The 24,636-nt window shown below is 33.6% G+C and overlaps 1 protein-coding gene across 1 annotated transcript in view; it reads right to left on the reverse strand.

The window, feature by feature from the left end:
- LOC143080769 (Fc receptor-like protein 5) overlaps positions 1–24,636 on the reverse strand; it is a 69,310-nt gene that overhangs the window by 32,223 nt on the left and 12,451 nt on the right. Inside the window, exons 2-3 of the mRNA XM_076256792.1 lie at positions 3,573–3,642; positions 3,359–3,388 (exon numbers count right to left, since the gene is read on the reverse strand). Of these exons, the coding sequence (XP_076112907.1) occupies positions 3,359–3,388; positions 3,573–3,630 (88 nt within the window). The 5' untranslated portion in view covers positions 3,631–3,642. The remainder of the gene's footprint in view (positions 1–3,358; positions 3,389–3,572; positions 3,643–24,636) is intronic.

Raw genomic sequence — 24,636 nt, forward strand, 5'->3', positions numbered from 1 at the left:
AATTCAATATTTTGAATAAAATGGACTTGAATTACTTGCTGATATTCTAAATTGATGTGGAATTTTTCTTGTAGCCAATGTGTTCCAATATTCATTGATATTGCTTTCATTTGAATTATACCATCCATCGTAATATGTATTACTAAAAGTGATTTAGTATGCGGCTATATATATATTTAAAAGATTTACATAACAAAGTGTAATTATGGTCAGTTTTGGTTGATGCTGTCACAAATGGTCAGTTTTGGTTGATGCTGTCAAATATGGTCAGTTTTGGTTGATGCGGACAAATTATTTTGTTATATTCACGAGTCAGTCTGAGATATCAAAACTACTGAAATTAGTTTACGATTCAAAATTTTGATGAAAAAGAGGACATGCTGGCACTATAAACTGATGAGAGCATAATTTTATTTTCCAATGTTGCTTTCATTTATATTATACAATCCATCCTGATATAAAAATATAGATGATTTACTTTGCGGCTATTAAGATTGACATCATGTACATAATAAAGTGCAAATATGGTCAGTTTTGGTTGATGCGGACAAATTATTTTGTTATACCAGTCAGTCTGAGGTATAAAAACTACTGATATTTGTTTATGATGCAATATTTTGAATAAAAAGAGGACATGCTGGCATTCTAAATTGATGCAAATGAAATTAGGTAGCATTGTGTTCCAATATTTCTATCATTTGTATTTTCATGATTTTACAATCCATCCTTACATAAAAAATATTACAGATTTACTATGCGACTATAAGAGTTACATAAAAAAGAGCAAATATGGTCAATTTTGGTTGATGTGGTCAAATATGGTCAGTTTTGGTGGATGCGGTCAAATATGGTCAGTTTTGGTTGATGTTGTAAAATATGGTCAGTTTTGATTGATGCAGACAAATAATTCTGTTACATGATTACATGTTACTGACGTTACTGTCAGTCTGAGGTATGAAAACTACTGATATTTGTTTCTGATGCGATATTTTGAATAAAAATAGGAAATACTGGCACTCTCAATTGATGCGAGAAACAAAAGTGTGGTCATTGATTTCTAATATTGTAGTTATTTATATACTACAGTCCTCTTGACCTAAAATTATAACTGAATTACTGTGCAGCTATTTAGATTTACATTAAAAAAAAGCAAATATGGTAAGTTTTGGTTGATGCGGTCAAAAGATTTTATAATACGACTCAGTCTGAAGTATGATTAAATATTTTGAATAAAAAGAGAAAAAGAGGACATGCTCATTGGCAGATCAAGGGGGGGGGGGGGGGGTGTGGTTCAGGAGTTGGAACCCCCTTTTTTTGACGATCAATGCATTTTAATGGGAACATATAGTTGGAACCTCCCCCCCTTTTTGAAAATGGCTGGATCTGCCCCTGCATGCTGGCACTATAAATTGATGCGAACAAAATTGTTTTCCAATATTGCTGTAACTTGTATAGTACAGTCCCTCTAGACCTAAAATTAAAACTGAAGTACCGTGTGCAGCTATATAGATTTGCAGAAAGAAAGAGCAAATAATGTCAGTTTAGATTGATGTGGTCAAAAGATTTTTGTTAAACAGGTCCGTCCGAGGTATGAAAACTACTCGTAAACAGATATTACATTTGGTTTATGAGGTCAGATAATTTTGTTAATGTGATAACGAGCCGTCTTGACTCCCAGAATAACAAATGTAAAACAATTCAAATAATACCCCCCTCCCCCCATAATACTAATTAACGGCCTAATTTATGTACAAAAAATGAAAGAAAAACAAATATTTTATGTAACACATCAACAAAAGAAAATCACTGAATTTCGGGCTCCTGACTTGGAACAGGCACATAAATGCAGAATATGGCGGGGTTAAACATGTTCTCTTGCCGATTATAAGTCTGAAATAAAACCGAAAAAATAGCAAAACTCTATATAATATTAATCGCTATTTTGCCGAAACCTTTATATTAAGACAAATATTTCTGAAAACTTATAAATCAATTCTAGCCGTAGAATTTATAAATCAATTTGAGCCGTAGAATTTATAAATTAATTCTGGCCGAAGAATTTATAAATCAATTCTAGCCGTAGAATTTGAAATCAATTCTAACCGTAGAACTGTTGTAGAAGTAGAACTGACCAAAGATTTGTTCAGTTCTAGCTAGAACTGTTTAAAACTGTCTAGGGTAGAACTGTCAGGATCAGTTCTAGCTAGAACAGTTCTAACCTAGAACTGACTAAAAGGTGTCAGGCTGACAGTTCTACATACTGTTCTAGAACAGTTCTCCTGACAGATTCTGACAGAATTTATGAGAGGTTAGAACTGATCTCCACTGTACAACCAAGCTGACTTGAAGTTTGAACAATTTTCATACTTTTTGAACGGAAGTTGTGCATATAACTTCTACATTTGTGTTGAGCATATCTTTTAAGTATACGTACGCGTAATATACATGAGAGTTATAAAAGGAACTTTTTTTTTCAAAACGTGTATTCAGATGAGAAAATACTAGTTACAGACTTCGTTATGCGTATTTAATCACAAACTACACCTTTCGAAAATAACACATTACAAACCGTTTGATTAATTTAAAACACTCGATCTTGAAAATCCATTTAAAAATTATACATGTGGAAGTCTTATATTTGTTAGGTGAAAAGTTAAATTGTACATGTGATGTTTGTGTAGAAGCAGTCTGTTTTCATCATGTATATCGCTGTTGGTTCGGTTCTAAACTGTATGATATCATCTAGTTTTACTGTGATCTATAAATTAAAGCAGATGATCTTAACTAAACAATTTTTAAGAATAAAAAATATACTAGGGTTGCATACAAACACTCACAAAGAAGACAAATTTTGAGTAATCCACTTTAATTTGTTAAAGATTTACACACCAATAAAACGTTATTGTTTGTTATATATAGAAATAGAAAGAATAATTGCCAATTAAACAACTATCTAATAAAGATCAACAGAAATTGATTTGAGAAATTATAGATAATTATATATACCTATACTTATGTATACCTATATTCAGCTTGTATAGACATAGAAAGGGTTGTTCCTCTTTATCTTTAAACTTTATAAAAGAAATAATTCCCATGTTTGCATTAAATCAAATGAAATTCATATGCACGCATGATGCATAGAAATGAACCTAAATGTTGTTAATTAGTATTTCACATAGTATTTACAAAATTTATATAAAAAATAAACAAAAACTAAGTTGTACCTTACCTCAAAATTGGTTTTCCAAAAACATAAATATAGGCTTTATTATTTGTATCTTTATATTTGCATGTGGTAACATTTTTTTAAGGATTAAAACGTGCATAAGGCGTGTTGTAAAATGAAAAGACTCACTCTGTCCTGATACTTTCACCACGACAAACACTGAAGCATAAGATCATTCGTGATAGTCAAAAATAAACAGTGCATCATCCATAATATTTGCTATTTAAATAGGTTTTCTCTCATTGACAAAAACAAATTCCCAATTAATTGTACCTGAATACTAAGTAATGGTAAAAAAAATAAAAAAATATAGTTAATTATAACATAATTAAAACTAAGTTACCAAAAGCCGACATCACAAGTGATAGCTTTCTGGTTGACACATGCATCTTCTTGTCCATGGTGCTTTTTTTCTGGAAAAACAAATATTTGTTATAATAGTAGAGTATGACATCGTTTTCCCTTTGTATCATATATATTCTTATTTATTATCCCAATTTGGACATTTAAATAAATTAAGGCAAAAGTATTATACTGCTGTTCGAAAGGCATAAATAGATCCAGAACAAAAAAAACTAAATCCGGGTTACAAACTAAAACTGAGGGAAACACAACAAATATCAGAGGAGACCAACGACACAACATAAACACAACACATATTAGAGGAGACCAACGGCACAACAGAAACACTAAAATGCAACACACACAGGAACCAAATAAAATACAACAATGGCCATTTTTCTGACTTAGTACAGGACATTTATAGAAACAAAATAATGGGTTGAACCTGGTTTTGTGGCTAGCTACACCTCTCGCTTTTATGACAATAATAAATATAACATTAAAATAAAAACACTACATGACAGGACTACAATATAAATAAATGGGAGAACATACAGGACAGAGAAACACATAAATAATAGCCATTAAAAGGTAATATGTTTATAACCTAACACGCCAGACCAGACGAGTGCCTCGTCCAAACAAGACCCACCAGTGACGCTCAGATAAAAAACTTCAAAAGCAAAAACAAATACAAAGTCAATCATATATGCATGATCATAGATAGGTTTCTGTTGCTGCTTATATCAACAATGTTTATTACGTGATTTTCATTTTATAAAGAAAGGCAAACAAATATAGTATTGTGTGAAGGGTTTATATTGGTAAATAGTGTTGAACCTATTATCTTTCCAAATGTTTGAATTGCCTGAACAGTTTCTCGACGACTGTAGGGGATAGACAACAAGAACGGCACTGTAAATGCATAAATTATTGCGTGCATTTATTACTTCGATTGATAAACAATCGACACAATGCGAATTATATTATTTCAATTTTAGAAAATGCTGTATTCATGTAATGTTATTCAAATAATTAATGTTTTCACGACACCTATCTCGTTGAAGATTTTGCAATAGTAAAATCATCGCAGAAAGTGCTAAATTTACATTATATACCTATATGGAGTTATTTTCTTTCAGAACGACAGGTCTTTCTTTTTCAGAATCAACCAGGACGATACCATGTTTAATGATATATGCTCCAAGGGACAAAATAATGTGTGAAGTCATTATTTTCCTTAATAAACATGCAATCTATGATATACTTCAAAACTTTACTCGTCTAATAGTTTTTTGTTGCCGATTTGGAAATTTATTTTTTAAAATTCAATCGATGATAGGTGTAAAAGAAACCGTCATTGTAGTTCCGCATTTTAATTTTAGAAACAAATAACGTGAAGTACGTGAAATTTTGTTAATTTATCGCTACAATAAAGAAACATTATCATATATGTCAGATGAATTCTAATGTAGACTTTCATAAAATAAATCCAGATTTAACATATTCGTGTGTAAGATTTTGAAATTTTATTGAGTAAAACTGAATAGGTTGATTGATTTTTAGTTGCTTGCTTAACGTCCAGTGGCAAATAGTTCATGCATGTTCAGAACGATACACACTGAATAGGAAATCATACTGTGACCTACATGTATTTATATTCGTCTTCGTGTCAGTTTTTAACTTTTTAAAATTTATGTATACCTTTTTCCCTATCAAATGATCAACTAATAAGATAATCTTATATTCTATTGAACAACATTAACGTAACTCATGAAAGGGTCGGGTGCGGAGGGTATAAAATAACATCCTGATTATCTTTTATTAAAATGTATTGCTATTCAAAAGACAATCTTTCTGAATTTTTCATTCGATTCAAGTAAAATTGTTAAAAAACATAACCACTTTTCCGCGAAAGAAATAACATAACAAATATAAAAACACATACCCCTCCCCCTTTTCCCTAAGCTTAGTGGTACAATAAATTACTTACAATGTGTCTTGTATTTGTCATACACCATTATCGGATGGTAACAATACATTTATGTTCTACTTCCTGCAGTTACAGTAATATTTTTACTGTGTAAGGATTACAATTTTTAAAAGGTTTATATCTAAATTATTTAGTGAGTTTTAATTCACATTCTAAAATGAGCCGCAGGGCGTATAAAAACCTGGACGCATTAGAAAGGAATATCCCACTTAAGTGTTGTCGGTAAAATAGGATACTAAATTTTACAAATCTTTATAAAATTAATATTTTTTGACGGTATATAAGTCAGATAATGCATATTTTAAGGTTTTTCTTGTCGTAGAACACACCTCGAGGTGTTCTACGACAAGAAAAACCTTAAAATATGCATTATCTATAACATAACTATTATTTGTTTTAGAACACGTAGCATTTTTCTATTGCACAATCCTTTTGTTTTTTATATCTGCTCTTCAGGTTCTGTTTAATGTAGAAGTTTTTTTTAAATTATTTTGTTATTAGTAATCTTTGTAGAGATATACACAGTTGACAGCATATTTGAAACAGTAAACATAGTTAGATAAGTGATATTACATTTGGACTACCTATTTGTCAAAACATCTGCTGGTGAACTACTAGATTCCAAGGATAACACAAGGCCAGTAACCAGTGCGTCTTCATTTTCATAAAATACGACATTTTCTACTTGGAATTCATCTTACATTAATGAATATATATTTATATCCCGCTTACAGTGCATTAATTCTTTGTCCGATTTTCGATATATACTTAGGTTTGCTTTGGTTCTACCGGATATTCAATGTTTGTATAAGTATTTGTACTTTCATCGATTTCGGCCTGAAGCAACGCTTAATTGTAGATATGTCTATATGGGTCACTAAACCTGACATCGATAATGTCAGCGATTTCATTTAATTTTTAAATATACTTCAAATAAGAACTATTCTTATTTTGATATATAAAGTATGAATGCATTTATTCTCTTTCTTTCTTATTATTATACAAATCGTTTTAATGTGATATGTGTAGTAAATTATTAAAATGGAGTTCAGTGTATCTATCTACATAGGCAACAGACGTAGCCTTTTCGCTCCTGCGTTTTCTGCTGTTGAAAATGTTGCTCGTCACAGAGAGTTTCATTTAAAATTTTCGCAAGTTATACACCTATGGCCAACACTTATTTCTAGGTATTTGAATTTTCTACACAACAAGTCAGTACTAAAGACAGTATTTTTCATCAAATATTGTTAAATTACTTTGTTGATAGTGTTGTGTCTGTAGGTTGCACTTTTGTAAAAATATTGACAATGCAAGTTCAGAATGGGATTCACTTTTCAAACAAAACTGTTCCACTATAACTAAGACGTTTCGTAAACAAAATGATAGCCTGGAATTAATAGTTCATAAGCACCACTAATAGTAGAAGATATTAGCAAGCAAAATCGAGGGAATTGTGCAAATGATGATACAAGCATGAAATTTGGTATAAAGGACGACTATATGATACTAAAAAAAAATCCGCTGCTGGCCAAAAAAAAAAAATCATTTTTTTCAAGATGGCCACGGCCTTTTCAAAATGGCTGTAGTTTCAAAGTTCGAAAAGACCTATTTTTCTGGAAAACTGTTTTTCTTTGTCATTCTTTTGGTAAAAAACATATGAGGTTAGGTGGGTTCCTTTCTTACATGAGAGATATATTATATAAATGAATATTTGACTTGTTTGGGGTTTGCGCATGCTAAAAAAAAAGTTACAAAATTCAAAAACATTTACCATTTCGTTTATGTATTTGTCTATACTAACTAATGATATTTTTGCCACATATAATAATGATTGTTATTTACAATTACGTCGTCAGATCTCACTTATTCCCTATTGTGACTGTTTTTGCTGAGTATAAAATTGCATTGCTATAAGACGTGTCACGGTATTTAGTTATCCCACATTCATGAATTTGGTTTCAATGTTTCATTTGTTATATTGATCGAATATTGTTAACTGTTTTATCGTTTGTAGTTGTAACTATTTTATTTTCTATTCTATTATTATAGTATTGTAACTTAAATTGTTATTAAATGCATCGAATATCATTATTACGAACCTAATCTTGAACTTTATTCTTTTTCTTGAAAATTATTAAAAATTACCTGTGAATTCAGTTTTGTGCGTCGATGTAGTCGGATAAATCCCTCGACCTGTTATAATTTGCGTGAAATTTAGAAAAGGTTTTTTATAACTGTATTGCAATTATTGTTGATATCATTAATGCTATAAGAGTAAATATTTGATTTGGTTTTATTTTCACAATCATTATGGCGAAAAGAATTCGTCTGTCATCAGTCTCAACAGACAGTTGGGATACTGACTGGACAAAGTGTTGTTTATGTCAAGAAGACACAGTTTAAACATTAAAGTTAACTGCCGATGGGTATAAAATGTTGGCTATCAACATTCCTAAGTTTCACGAAATGAATAGCTTACCTTACCACTAGACGTTAGAAGGTTTAACAACGGTTCTAGTATTGAAAGCACTTTAACAACAAATGAGGCAAAATACCATCCAAGTTGTCGAATCAAATTTAACAACACCAAATTGAAACGTGTCGAACAACGATACGAGTCGACACAATCAATCAAAAGTGAACCTTGTTGTTCTCCTAAGTTCATTCGATCAATTGATCATTCAGATACAAAATTAAAACAAGATATTGTTAAATGTTTTTTTGTGTGACAAAGAGGCTCCGCCTTCCTCACTCAGGGAAACAATGACAATGAAGCTGAATGATAGATTGAAAAGTTGTGCTGAAACTCTCCAAGACAAACAGTTATTGGCCAAACTAAGTACTGGGGATGTCATAGCCCAAAACTTGAAATACCACCCCGCCTGTCTTGTAGCTCTATATAATAAAGAAAGAGCCATGAAGAAAAGGACAGCAGAACAGGCACAGATTGATACCGATGCGGAAAAAGAAGCAGGAGATGTTGCCTTGGCTGAATTGGTTAATTACGTATTTGAAACTCAAAGAAATAGTGATGGGGCCAATGTATTTAGACTCGCAGACCTTTCAAATATGTATGAAAAAAGGGTTCAGCAATTAAGTGAGGGTACAATTCCAATACACAGGACACGACTGAAAGAAATGCTTCTTGCAAAGATACCAGATCTTCAAGCATATACGAAAGGTAGGGAGGTGTTATTGGTTTTTAAAAAAGATGTCGGTCCAGCAATAGCATTAGCATGTAATTACGACGACACCATACATATTGGAAAAACTGCAGAAATTATTAGGGCACAAATTAAGGAACATAAAACAAAATTTCCTGGTTCATTTTCTGCCGAAGATAGTCAATCAAGCATTCCAACATCACTAAAGGGATTTCTTCGAAAGAGTTCAACGGCTTTCTAAAGTGATGACTGATGAAATCCTTTTCTAGAGGAGTCATCAGATTTGTACAAAATTGACTCTAAGGAAATTGTAGACTCGAAGATATTGGATCGAAACAATACGAAGATCTATTACAAAAAATGCAAAACAAAGGAGAATCTGCTTTTTATGACCCGATAAAAAAAGAACAATTTCCCGTTATTCAGCCGTAAAACGAAACCGGAAACGTCTTCATCAAAAACAAAGCTTAAGAACCTTAAAAGTGATTGTGATCTCTTTTCTAGACTTTTCATTTCGTGTCAAAGTAGACAGTGTGACTTAAAAGATTTCTTTAGTCATGAAAACCAAACTGCTCCACCGTCTTTGTCTCAGGATGGCACTTTCAACAGTGGAAATACATTGCAGCTAATGGACATACTTGAATCCTTCTGCGATTTGCCATCAACTGATCCACACTCTGACGCATTCATTGTTGATGGGGCAGCAATGGTTAATTCCAGACCACCACGTGGGGTAGAAACATTTGATGACTATGCAAATGATGTCATACTGCCTTACATAAAATCTTGCACAGATGATTATTCAAGATTAGACATTGTATTTGACGTTTACTTAAAGAATAGTTTGAAGGCTGGAACGAGAAGAAAGCGAGGTGCTGGTGCAAGACGGAAAGATGTTGGTTCAGGTAGAACGCCAAGGATTTGCAGTAGTTTTCTCCGTGAGGATGACAACAAAACTGAATAGTTCCAGTTTCTGGCCGACAGAATCGCTCGTTTAGAGACTGATAGAAAAATTGTTTATGTGATGCAAGGTGAAAATGTTCTTTGTAATAGTAATACGGATATCTCCCAGCTATCTCCTTGTAACCACGAAGAAGCCGATACACGACTGTTTGTCAATGTTAAGCATGCTGCTGCAAATGGTTGTAAAAAAGTGATAATAAGTAGTACTGACACGGATGTAGTAGTGTTAGGAGTTGCGGCATTTGAAAGATTAGGTGTGGAAAAATTGTGGATTGGTTTTGGAAGAAGTAAAGACTTCCGATGGCTTCCAGTGCATGAATTATCGAATTCGTTAGGTCCTCGCGTAGCTGCTCTTCCTTTCTTCCATGCATTCAGTGGGTGTGACACTGTGTCCGCATTTCGTGGGAAAGGGAAGAAATCAGCTTGGCAGACATGGGAAGTATTTCCGGATGTAACAGACGTTTTCGCCCGCTTGAGTATAAGACCAAACTCTATTGAAGACACAGACATCGACCTCATAGAAGCATTTGTTTGCATTATGTATGACAGATCAACAGCAACATTTGCAGTGAACGAGGCGCGGTTTGAATTATTTGCGAGGAAGCAGCGGCCTTATGATGCTATTCCGCCTACCAGAGGTGCTCTTTTGGAACACACAAAAAGAGCAGCATTCCAAGGCGGACATGTTTGGGCCCAAACGGACGTATGCATTCAACAGGTACCAAGTCCTGAACACTGGGGTTGAACGAAAGAAAATGACATCGAAAATTGGAAACAGAAATGGACTTCGTTACCTGCAGTTGCATCGCCGTGTCATGAACTTGTGAAATGCGGATGCAAGAAACCCAGCTGTGTTGGTAATTGTAAATGCTACCGGTCTGGCCTTCCTTGTACGGGTTTGTGTACATGCAACTGTCAGTTTGATAATTTTTAGATACCCACAATGTTTTTTAACCAAACTATGAAAGAAAACTGAAAGCAATCAGTAACATCCCTTGTGATGTTGCTTGAAAGTATAAAAATTGTCATTTTTGACTTTTTTGCCGGCATTTTAAAACCGGAAGTCACCTTTTGTTTCATTTATGTATTGTGCAGTCGACATTTAGGATCTGTTATCTACTTTTTATCAAAACTAACATCGGATTTTAGGTATAACACACCTTTTAAAGGATAAACGCAGTATTGTCAATTTGTAATGACGCCATTGTCAAAATGAGTGGTGGCCATCTTGAAAAAATGATTTTTTTTTTGGCCAGCAGCGGATTTTTTTTTAGTATCATTTAGTCGTCCTTTATACCAAATTTCATGCTTGTATCACGATTTGCAGAAATATGTCCATAATATCTCCCACTATAATGTTTACTAAGGTCAAAACATAGGGTTGTGAAGCGTATTTTTAACATTAATATACTTTGAGATTTTTAGAGCTTAAACGTATTCCAAAATTATGTACTACTAGAACCATTCCCTTTACTTTGAGTCTTTCTAATTCAAATAGCCGCTATCCAACAATTTCCATACTAGTAAATTGTTTCTGTTGTGTCTCTATGAGATGAAAAATTAAAGCTAATACCATCTTTTAGAACCGGAAGGTCAATAAAGCAAGATATATCTAGAATTAAAAATCACCGTTTTGGAATCAGCTGTATACCACAGTGCAATATTTAGCGTTGTCTTATGATGTTTATATATTCATACTCTTTCAGTAAGCCCGTGATTGTATCATTGTTTTTTTTTTTTTTTTATTTCAGTGAACATTATCTCTGTATTACGGATAAATGATTAAGTCAAGGATTTCTTTATCAGAAATTTTTAAGACCTCTATACTTAAATCTGCCATAAACATATCAATTTTATTTTGAAGTTTAACTAATATGAGGCAGGCATTACCTGTGAATGGGAACTAAGTTTGTTTAAATCATTTTTTTTGTATTTTAAATATTTGTTAAAAAAAAAGATACGGAAATACCGTAACGTTTCGTAACGTTTATTCATACCAAAGACAAAGAATGATTAAAAATGAAATATTGGTATTGTGTTCCTTGAGTTCCTATATTTTACTAGACTAATCAAAGTCTCACGACAACAAGACCGAAAGAAGGAAGTAGAGTTATGTGTTCTGCGCAGATCCGGAAATTAAAAAACACGACAAAAAAAAAAATTGAACGATTTTGAGTTCATTAGTACAATGAAAAATTCGGGAAATTTTCCCGATTTTTTTTTTTTTTTTATTGAATTTTCTACTGTAATAGGGGACTTCGACCCCATATAATTGTTTTTTGTAATCGGGATGACACATCTCTTTTTCAAAGGTGATGCACTTTACAAAGAACATACACTTGGGTAAAACCCGATTAAACTTTTTTATAAATGTAATTAGTCTACAGGTTTTACAAATTTACAGTTTTCAAAAGTATAAATTATTCTAAATTATAGGGATTTTCTGGTAACTAACAGAAAACCCTTGCCGTTTTTGGCACAACCTTTTTGATCTTTTGGTCCTCGATGCTGTTCAACTTTGTACTCGTTTCGGCTTTCAAACTTTTGTATCTGGGCGTCACACGTAGGTCTTGTGTGGACAAAATACACTTCTGGCGTATTAAAATTTTGAACTTGTTGCCTTTTGTTGGCTGTTGTTCGTGTGATTCTTTGTCAATTGTGTTCTCCAATTTATTTATATTGTAGTCCTGTGTTGTCATTTTGATGTTATATTTCACTTGGCCATAAAAGTACGAGGTTTGGCATGCCACAAAACCAGGTTCAACCCACCATTTTTTCCTTTAAAAATGCCCTGTACCAAGTCAGGAATATGGCCATTGATATATTATAGTTAGTTTCTGTGTGTATTACTTTATAACGTTGTGTCGTTTGTTTTCTCTTATTTTTTAGTGTAAATTCACATTGCGATAAGACGTGTCACGGTACTTGTCTATCCCTAATTCATGTATTTGGTTTTGATGTTATATATATATGTTATATTTGTTATTCTCGTGGGATTTTGTCTATGTGTGTTACATTTTAGTGTTATGTCGTCGTTCTCCTCTTATATTTAATGCGTTTCCCTCGGTTTTAGTTTGTTACCCCGATTTTGTCTTTTGTCCATGAATAATGATTGTTAATCTATAAATTAGAACTAAATTATGCATTATTGTTATACACATGAGCATACAAGAGTACGGACTAGCAATCTGTCGGTACCTTTATCTTGGCAATGCACAATGTGGCATCTTTTCGCCTATTGTTAATGCCGTCTATACACTTAATCCATGTGATGTTAGATAAGTTTTTTCTAAGATACATGATTCTTTTAAACATTTTATGTGTTGAAATTGCTTCTAATAACTCCGATTATTAAAAAGTACGATTGAAACAGCCCTAGTACTACACAAACGACATGTGTCATACTGGTGACGTCGCCCTGGTCATATCAATCAAGTCATCTATAATGTTTTTCGGCCCGGTTCAATAATTCCAATACGCACTGGCAATGAATCCTGAACTACATGTAAACATATATTGTGCATGTAATTCAGGTTTCATTGCCAGTCGGTATTGGAAATATTGGCCCTATATTCACATTTGATGTATGTAATACAGCAGTCAGAACGAATCTGTATTGACAAAGTTGGATTATTAAATAAAATTGTTATCAACTGGCTGTTTCTGTATTGCCACTGGTATAGATTCTCGGTCAGCTGTATTGATTCTCGACCCTACGTGTTTTCGAGGCCAATACAGCAAACCTTGAATCTATAGTATTCTTTAACCTGTACGTTACATGTGTTTTGCATGTTTATGCTTTGAATCTATTTGAAATGTTTTGACCTTTTCAACTTATTTTTATAGTTATTTTATATCTAGAAATGTTCTTTTGAACCCGTCAGTCTGTAAATGCAATCTCAAAACAAGAGCCTGTCGTTTTCTGACTTCCGTTTATTGCTGTCTATAATACTAAATTTTAGTGTACATAAATAAGGCTTTTGTTTTCTCGTTTGAACGGTTTTACATGATTTTTTGAAATGTTGGGACCCTTTCTATCTTGGTTTGCGGTATGGGTTTTGCTTATTGTTAAAGATAGAACATTTACCTATTGTTGTGAACATATCCGTCGTAATTCTATTTAAACAATACATACTAGCTATATGTAGTAATGCATAATGTTTGCCTCTAGGTCCTCAAATACAAATATACCAATAAGATGGTTCAACGTTTAGCTTCCTTTAGATAGATAATTCAGATCATTTGTTGTTTTAAATACATGTTAGAGAACTGATAATTTTTATCAATTTAACAAAGCGAAATTATATACTTAAGTGGTAATACTTAAAAATATCAAAAATCAATCATCAACGTTCATTTTATTCAAAATGACCCGTATTTCTTTATCTTTATATATATCAATCTATTTATAAGTCATTAAATAAAACTGTTACATTGATATTGCGTAATTTCCGAGAACTGAACTATGTAAACGAATTATTTACTTTGATAAAATAATAAGTCCAATTACATTAAAACAATAAAATAAAAACAACACTAGAAAGCGTATCTATATGAAACGTCTGTGTTGGTATTGATTATCATTGATATAGTCGTAAATAAAATGAACTGTTTTCAAAACTTATCGAAATACCAAAGCTGTTGTATCTCAGGAATATATTACCGTAGCTGTATTTGGTAAACATTTATGGAATGATTGGTCACCAATGTCTTCAACTTCGAACCTTTTGTGGCATTGTTTAAAACAAAAATTATTCGTGAGTCACTGATGTCTTTTGTAGACGATACGCGCGTGAGACGCAAATAAAATATTCAATCCTGGTATCTATGATGAGTAAATTTACACTAAATACAGATAATGATATAAATAACTGTAAGAACTGTATGTTTAATTAAGGCAATTTCAATTCTTAGATAAATGAGGGAATAAAACAGACGAGGGTAGTATATAAATTACAAAAGAAGGTACAGCTTATATGATGTGAAAAACCTGAATTGTTCCAAGATGGCCTCTCATTTATATATATCTTTGTATATTTTCATTAATCTATCCAGATATACGTCAATTATTATAACTGTTGAACTTTGAATGACACGTTTCTAAGAACTGAAATAAGATAAATGATGATTACCACTAATACTGATTATATGCACAGGAATAATAATTCGTTGTCAATATAATAAGGTCTTTCCACTTTTCTGTGGAAAGACCTATTGTTTTTCTTCTGATTATTTTTTTTTCTTCCGCCAAATTTTGTTCTTGCGATAAACATTTGTTTCGCAATATGTCGCTTAGATATTTGGTATATGATATCGAACAGTTTATGCGCTTTTGGAATTTACCCTGCGTAACCGAATACTTTTCTTTGTAGGAGTTATCTCCCCAAACACTGTTTTCCTTGTGTCCACAACTCCTTCGCAACCGTAAAAGATTACGACAAATTTATTTTATAAAATTGCTCGTTATATCCTTCGCATGATTTGTCCAATATGAACGCTCCATATGAGAGTTATTTCCCTTTTTGTATTTGAAATTTTGAAATGTATTTTAAACTGGAACACCATAAGTGATAGAGACCTAGGATCTTTTGATTTAAATTTGTCTTATTTTCACTCATTTTCATCAACCTTATAAGATATCGACAAATTATTTTGTATAAATTGTTAGTTGCGACATGTGGTAACTAAATAATTTTAGTTGAAAGGGTGCGTAAACTATGAATGGGAGTTTTAGCCCCTATCATATCTTAAATTATGTTTAAAGTGATATAACTTATTAACCATACATATTAGAGAGTCAACTAGGGTCTTTTGATTTGAAATCCTCAGTTTGTGACCTTGAAATTGAGGTCAAGGTCATAGGTTAATTTGACGTTCTAGATTTTGACCTTTGCTTTAAATTCATATCTATACATCATAAAGCCATATGAACTGACATTTTAGAATGGGCGTCAAGTTGGTTACCTATTCCCTATTCCCTATTCGTTACCTATTCCCTATTCCCTATTCGTTGCCTATTCGTTACCTATTCCCTATTCCCTATTCGTTACCTATTCGTTACCTATTCCCTATTCCCTATTCGTTACCTATTCGTTACCTATTCCCTATTCCCTATTCGTTGCCTATTCGTTACCTATTCCCTATTCCCTATTCGTTACCTATTCGTTACTTATTTGATTTTTAATATCCTTCCCCCTTTTTAATTATGGCATGGAATAGTTTAATATGGCTGCCGTTACCATGGAAACGGCACAATTGTGAAAAAAATGAGCTTTTGGTTTTTGGTGAACTGTTTGGATATGCTTCAACTCAGAATCATCATATTTTAAAACAATGTAGGTGCCCACTATATACAGGTGTTGGATGATTTTGGCGATCATTGGAACTACTATGTTGCCATGGAAACTACACCAAAATTTTCAAAATTCTCAAAATGCTCAAAACTTCATGAAACTTCACAGTAATGATGAGCAACATTGGAGTTGGAATTTCCAAAATAGGTCTTGTTACCATGGAAACAATGCAAAAAGGTCAAAAATTTCAAAAATAAGAATTTTCCGCAAACTGGATGAAACTTTACAGGAATGGTAACTGGCATAGGCAGAGTTGGATTTTGAAGTTAGAATTTTCAAAATGGCCGCCGTAACCATGGAAACAGCAAAAATATCAAAAATTCAAAATGTTCAAACTTAATGAAACTTTGCAAAAATGTTACTAGACATCTGTAGATGCTCTCTTTGACTTTGGAATTGTCAAAATGGCTGTCGCTCACCTGGTAATAGGGGGAAGGGGTGCCTTCCGTTATTGCTAGCAATTACAAATCTAGTTGTTAATAGTCTTACATATGGTAATAGTTCTGAATTGGTTGAGGTAAAATGATCTTTTTATGACCTATTTATATGTGTTTGTGCTCAACCGATCCTTTTACTTCATGTTCGATACGCATTTGTTCCTTACTTGTTTTTTATACGTTCTACCTTTTAACTGCTTTATGTCCGTATGTTTGAAGATGGATCTTGGTTCGACGGGATGAAATCACCGTGTTAGCGCTTGCGTAAAAACGAAGATGTGGTATGATTACCAATGAGACAACACTCCACATTAGACCAAAATGACACAGAAATTATCAACTATAGTTCACTGTACGGCCTTCAACAATGAGCATAGCCCAAACCGTGTAGTCACCTATAAAAGGCCCAGACATGACAACCTCATACAATTCAAACAACAAAACTGACGGCCGTATTTCATATACAAAAAAATAAACGGAAATATGTAACACAAAAACAAACGATAACTACTTAATTTCAGGCTCTTGTCTAGGGACAGGCACATACTTACATAATGTGGTAGAGTTAAACATGTAAGCAGGGTGTACATCGTTTCGGAGCATGCTATTACCTTGTTTAGTTCGTTCCATCACTCGCTTATAATTCGCTTATAATACGTGTATCTTACGTTGCACCTTTTAAAACATGATTTTCAATTGTTTTGTTGTCTCTGGTGGAAGATTTGGACTCTTAGAGGTGATATAACTCTATAAGTGCATTTGTATCCGTTCCAGCGGTCGGATAATACCCTGTTAAATATTCGTTACTAATTCGCTTTTAAAAAGTTTGTTGTACGTTGCACCTTTTAGAAAAGGATTTCCAATTGTGTTCATATCTCTGGTGGTAATAATGTGTTCTTATAGATGAAATACCCCTATAAGCGCATATGTACTCGTTCCAGCGATCGGTTAATACCCTGTTACCTATTCGTTACCTATTCGTTACCTATTCACTTATAGTACGTTTGTTGTACGTTGCACCTATAAGAAAAGGATTTTCAATTAAATTCATATCTCTGATGGTAACAATGTGTTTTTAGAGATGAAATGACCCTATTAGCGTGCATGTACCCGTTCCAGCGCTCGATAAATACCCTGTTACCTATTCGTTACTTATTCACTTATATTACGTTTGTTGTACGTTGCATCTTTTAGAAAAGGATTTTTAATTCAGTTCATATCTCTGGTGGTAATAATGTGTTCTTTTAGATGAAATACCCCTATTAGCGCATATGTACTCGTTCCAGCGCTCAGTTAATACCCTGCTTCTTATTCGTTCCTTATTTGCTCCTGAATGCACGAGGTATACGTTGCATCTTGAAATAAATCGTTTTGAATTGTGTTCATGTCTCTGGTGGAACGGGTACATGAGCGCTAATAGGGTAATTTCATCTCTAAGAACACATTGTTACCACCTGAGACATGAACACAATTAAAACACGATTTATTTCAAGTTGCAGCGTATACCCCGCGCATTAAAAGCGAATAGGTAACGAATAGGTAACGAATGGGTAACAGGGTATTAACTGAGCGCTGGAACGGGTACATGCGCGCTAATAGGATCATTTAATCTCTAAGAACACATTCTTACCACCAGAGACCTGAACACAATTAAAACACGATTTATTTCAAGGTGCACCGTATACCCCGCTCATTAAAAGCGAATAGGTAACGAATAGGTAACAGGTTATTTACCGAGCGCTGGAACGGGTACATGCGCTCTAATGGGGTCATTTCATCTCTAAGAACACATTTTTACCACCAGAGACCTGAACACAATTAAAAAACGATTTATTTCAAGGTGCACCGTATACCCCGCGCATTAAAAGCGAATAGGTAACGAATAGGTAACAGGTTATTTACCGAGCGCTGGAACGGGTACATGCGCTCTAATGGGGTCATTTCATCTCTAAGAACACATTGTTACCACCAGACATGAACACAATTAAAACAGGATTTATTTCAAGTTGCAGCGTATACCCCGCGCATTAAAAGCGAATAGGTAACGAATAGGTAACCGGTTTTTTACCGAGCGCAGGAACGGGTACATGCGCTCTAATGGGGTCATTTCATCTCTAAGAACACATTGTTACCGTCTGAGACCTGGACATAATTCAAAATCCTTTTCTAACAGGGGAAACGTATAAAAAAAATGTATTATAAGCGAATAGGTAACGAATAGGTAACGAATAGGTAACAGGGTATTAACCGAGCGCTGGAACGGGTACATGCGCGCTAATAGGGTAATTTCATCTCTAAGAACACATTGTTACCACCTGAGACATGGACATAATTGAAAATCCTTTTCTAACAGGTGAAACGTATAAAAAAATGTATTATAAGCGAATAGGTAACGAATAGGTAACGAATAGGTAACAGGTTATTTACCGAGCGCTGGAACGGGTACATGCGCTCTAATGGGGTCATTTCATCTCTAAGAACACATTGTTACCGTCTGAGACCTGGACATAATTGAAAATCCTTTTCTAACAGGTGCAACGTATAAAAAAATGTATTATAAGCGAATAGGTAACGAATAGGTAACAGGGTATTAACCGAGCGCTGGAACGGGTACATGCGCGCTAATAGGGTTATTTCATCTCTAAGAACACATTCTTACCACCAGAGACCTGAACACAATTAAAAAACGATTTATTTCAAGGTGCACAGTATACCCCGCGCATTAAAAGCGAATAAGTAACGAATAGGTAACAGGTTATTTACCGAGCGCTGGAACGGGTACATGCGCTCTAATGGGATCATTTCATCTCTAAGAACACATTGTTACCACCAGACATGAACACAATTAAAACACGATTTATTTCAAGGTGCAGCGTATACCCCGCGCATTAAAAGCGAATAGGTAACGAATAGGTAACAGGTTATTTACCGAGCGCTGGAACGGGTACATGCGCTCTAATGGGGTCATTTCATCTCTAAGAACACATTGTTACCACCTGAGACATGGACATAATTGAAAATCCTTTTCTAACAGGTGAAACGTATAAAAAAATGTATTATAAGCGAATAGGTAACGAATAGGTAACGAATAGGTAACAGGGTATTAACCGAGCGCTGGAACGGGTACATGCGCGCAAATAGGTTAATTTCATCTCTAAGAACACATTCTTACCACCAGAGACCTGAACACAATTAAAAAACGATTTATTTTAAGGTGCACCGTATACCCCGCGCATTAAAAGCGAATAAGTAACGAATAGGTAACAGGTTATTTACCGAGCGCTGGAACGGGTACATGCGCTCTAATGGGGTCATTTCATCTCTAAAAACACATTGTTACCATCAGAGATATGAATTTAATTGAAAATCCTTTTCTTATAGGTGCAACGTACAACAAACGTACTATAAGTGAATAGGTAACGAATAGGTAACGAATAGGTAACAGGGTATTAACCGATCGCTGGAACGAGTACATATGCGCTTATAGGGGTATTTCATCTATAAGAACACATTATTACCACCAGAGATATGAACACAATTGGAAATCCTTTTCTAAAAGGTGCAACGTACAACAAACTTTTTAAAAGCGAATTAGTAACGAATATTTAACAGGGTATTATCCGACCGCTGGAACGGATACAAATGCACTTATAGAGTTATATCACCTCTAAGAGCCCAAATCTTCCACCAGAGACAACAAAACAATTGAAAATCATGTTTTAAAAGGTGCAACGTAAGATACACGTATTATAAGCGAATTATAAGCGAGTGATGGAACGAATTAAACAAGGTAATAGCATGCTCCGAAACGATGTACACCCTGCTTACATGTTTAACTCTACCACATTATGTAAGTATGTGCCTGTCCCTAGACAAGAGCCTGAAATTAAGTAGTTATCGTTTGTTTTTGTGTTACATATTTCCGTTTATTTTCTTGTATATGAAATACGGCCGTCAGTTTTGTTGTTTGAATTGTATGAGGTTGTCATGTCTGGGCCTTTTATAGGTGACTACACGGTTTGGGCTATGCTCATTGTTGAAGGCCGTACAGTGAACTATAGTTGATAATTTCTGTGTCATTTTGGTCTAATGTGGAGTGTTGTCTCATTGGTAATCATACCACATCTTCGTTTTTACGCAAGCGCTAACACGGTGATTTCATCCCGTCGAACCAAGATCCATCTTCAAACATACGGACATAAAGCAGTTAAAAGGTAGAACGTATAAAAAACAAGTAAGGAACAAATGCGTATCGAACATGAAGTAAAAGGATCGGTTGAGCACAAACACATATAAATAGGTCATAAAAAGATCATTTTACCTCAACCAATTCAGAACTATTACCATATGTAAGACTATTAACAACTAGATTTGTAATTGCTAGCAATAACGGAAGGCACCCCTTCCCCCTATTACCAGGTGAGCGACAGCCATTTTGACAATTCCAAAGTCAAAGAGAGCATCTACAGATGTCTAGTAACATTTTTGCAAAGTTTCATTAAGTTTGAACATTTTGAATTTTTGATATTTTTGCTGTTTCCATGGTTACGGCGGCCATTTTGAAAATTCTAACTTCAAAATCCAACTCTGCCTATGCCAGTTACCATTCCTGTAAAGTTTCATCCAGTTTGCGGAAAATTCTTATTTTTGAAATTTTTGACCTTTTTGCATTGTTTCCATGGTAACAAGACCTATTTTGGAAATTCCAACTCCAATGTTGCTCATCATTACTGTGAAGTTTCATGAAGTTTTGAGCATTTTGAGAATTTTGAAAATTTTGGTGTAGTTTCCATGGCAACATAGTAGTTCCAATGATCGCCAAAATCATCCAACACCTGTATATAGTGGGCACCTACATTGTTTTAAAATATGATGATTCTGAGTTGAAGCATATCCAAACAGTTCACCAAAAACCAAAAGCTCATTTTTTTCACAATTGTGCCGTTTCCATGGTAACGGCAGCCATATTAAATTATTCCATGCCATAATTAAAAAGGGGGAAGGATATTAAAAATCAAATAAGTAACGAATAGGTAACGAATAGGGAATAGGGAATAGGTAACGAATAGGGAATAGGGAATAGGTAACGAATAGGCAACGAATAGGGAATAGGGAATAGGTAACGAATAGGTAACGAATAGGGAATAGGGAATAGGTAACGAATAGGTAACGAATAGGGAATAGGGAATAGGTAACGAATAGGCAACGAATAGGGAATAGGGAATAGGTAACGAATAGGGAATAGGGAATAGGTAACCAACTTGACGCCCATCATTTTAGACAGATTTTTTTTTATATTTCAATATCAAAATAGATATTAATTGGTGGAAAGACCTTCAATTGTTCTCTGAACAATTGGTTTTTAATTGAATATGTTATTTCTTTAATAATACGATTCTATGTAGTTAAATATTTATAATATCGAAAGAAAGAGGAAAACTCCTTTTTTCCGCAGAATTCCGATTCTTCGTCTACATGATATACGCACATACATCTATTTTAAGTAAGTAATTTTTCACACACCTTATGCGTCTTTTATGAACTTTGTAAAACCAATTAAACAGATGTTACAGTTGAATGCATGTATATATGATGCAAAGACATTTGTAAAACACTCCCCATCTTTAAATTCATCCAAAATGACCCCTAACTTCCTTCAATATTATTTATATTTATCGATCTAGGTCAATGTAATAAGAATACTTATTAAAATTTGAATTGCACAATTTCCAAGAACTGAAATAGAAAATAATGATCTACTTTGATAACATATCTTGTCGCGTGATATTTAAAATACGTGTATGTATAAGAACACGGTCAAATCGGAAATATTTGTTTCTGTCTCCAGAAGTTAAAAGAAAATATGACTCCTTTTACAATAGCGCATCTTTATATGATTTCTATATAATATGAATAAACTTGATTTGAAATTGAATAAAATACTACGAACAGATATACCGGTTTGATTTGTCAAATATAAGTAATCGTTATAAACATAATGAATAATGTAAAAAGGTATGCCAAGTCTTTAATCTACTAGTTTTGTTTTGTACACTTGACGAAAGATATTTTTGAACGAAGTTAACACACATTAAATTGATAAGTACTTGGTCACCTTACAAACAAAAGGGATGAGGTTATTGTTAACACTATTATCGTTTAATCCTTTTTTTAGCAGATTCATATGAAACTTTAAGAAGATTCGTCTTTTAGGAAAACGACCAATGCGTTAAACAATGTTTTGGTGCAAATCCTGCAATTTAAACACCGTTTAGATCTACATTAGCAAAAGCAACCATGATTTAGCAATACATACAGCAATCGAATACAAATATAAAGAATCAAGTCATCACAACTGAAAAGTTATGATTAGACCACATTCCGTCCCGTGAATTAAAAATATGCAAACGCCTTTTAAATATTTATATTTATATAATACAAATGCCATTTATATACATGCGACTACCATATATAAGTCTTGTACCTTACTGTTATATACTATTAAATAATGATTAGGTAATGTAAACTGCAAACACATTCAAAGTAGCAAAATGTTAAGAAATTAGCGTGTATACTGAGATGAAAGCCAAAGCCTTACAAATAAACATTTGTTTTGGTACATGTATTATTTGTCAATATTCTGTTTCTTACATGTATTGTTGTATTTTGAATAAGCATTTCACGAGCGCATTCTGCGTCTATCAAGGTCTTCGCCAAATTTTATTTAATGAACATTTCCAAAGTACTTACCTTTTATGAAGCTGTTAATATTGATGTAGATTGTCAATTAACTGAAGATTGAAGTACACAGTCAAAGGACGTGTACCTTTATCGTTCGTTCGAAAATTATAATCTTTTTTTTAGAGTTTGACAAGGCCATATGATATGTTATCTCGTACATACATCTAGACAGTACTTCCACTTATATAGATCGTTTATGTTCTGACATGGACATTTGAATTTTGGTACCCCGGTGTCTCGGTGATGTATTCAAAGGATTTTGTATCAAATTGATCTATAAATTTATTGATTGTATGCTAATTTATGTCCTATTTTACGCATATTTAGGACGAAAACAAATAAAAAAAAAACACATTAGTACAGTCGGTGCAACAGGCTACGGATAGATCGATCAAAGAGTTATTTCAAGAGTTCATAAAGTTCAGAGAGCATGACACTCTTTAAACAGAAAGTATCGAATTGTAATTCCATACTCTGAACCTATATGGAGACGAAGTCCCCTATTACAGTAGAAAAATTCATAAATTAAAAAAAAAAAAATCGGAAAATTTTACATTGTACTAATTATATATAATGAACTCAAAATCGTTCAAATTTTTTTTTTGTGCTTTTTTTATTCCCGCATTAGCGCAGAACGCAGAAATCTACTTCCTTCTTCTGTTCTCGTTGTCTTGAGACTTTGAGTAGTCTAGTAAAATATAGGAACTCAAGGAATAGACTACCAATATTTCATTTTTAATAATTCTTTGTCTTTGATATGAATTGACGTTACCTGATGCATTGCGTTTCTTTGTTTACAATGAACATGACGTCATAACTTAAATAACATCACAAGTAAAATCCTTAACAACAGAACCAAAATCGGAAACGTTTCACAAATGATATCGGATATGTTCCTTACGTCGTAACTACAATCCCCTTCCCTTTCATGAATATGACCTACTGAATTAGACTATTTACCGGATTTGTTATCACAAAAGCAACACGACGGGTTTCACATGTGGAGCAGGATCTGCTTACCTTTCCGGAGCACCTGAGATCACCCCTAGTTTTTGGTGGGGTTCGTGTTGTTATTTCTTTAGTTTTCTATGTTGTGTCATGTGTACTATTGTTTGTCTGTTTATCTTTTTAATTTTTAGCGATGGCGTTGTCAGTTTATTTTAGATTTCTGAGTTTGACTGTCCCTTTGGTATCTTTCGTCCCTCTTTTACGGTATTTCCGTTTCTTTTTTTTAACAATGAGTAAGTTACAAAACAAAATAATTCATACAGACTTCGTCCCCATGCATTCACAGGTAATGCCTGCCTCATATTATTACTGATTATTTATACATCCAAAATTGTCAAAAGTACGCTACACTTGGGAAATGGTTTAACATCGAGTGTAACAAAGTGAGCATATTTCCCACAGTTAC

This window comes from Mytilus galloprovincialis, chromosome 6 (genome assembly GCF_965363235.1).
Source record: "Mytilus galloprovincialis chromosome 6, xbMytGall1.hap1.1, whole genome shotgun sequence".
NCBI classification, from domain to species: domain Eukaryota; kingdom Metazoa; phylum Mollusca; class Bivalvia; order Mytilida; family Mytilidae; genus Mytilus; species Mytilus galloprovincialis.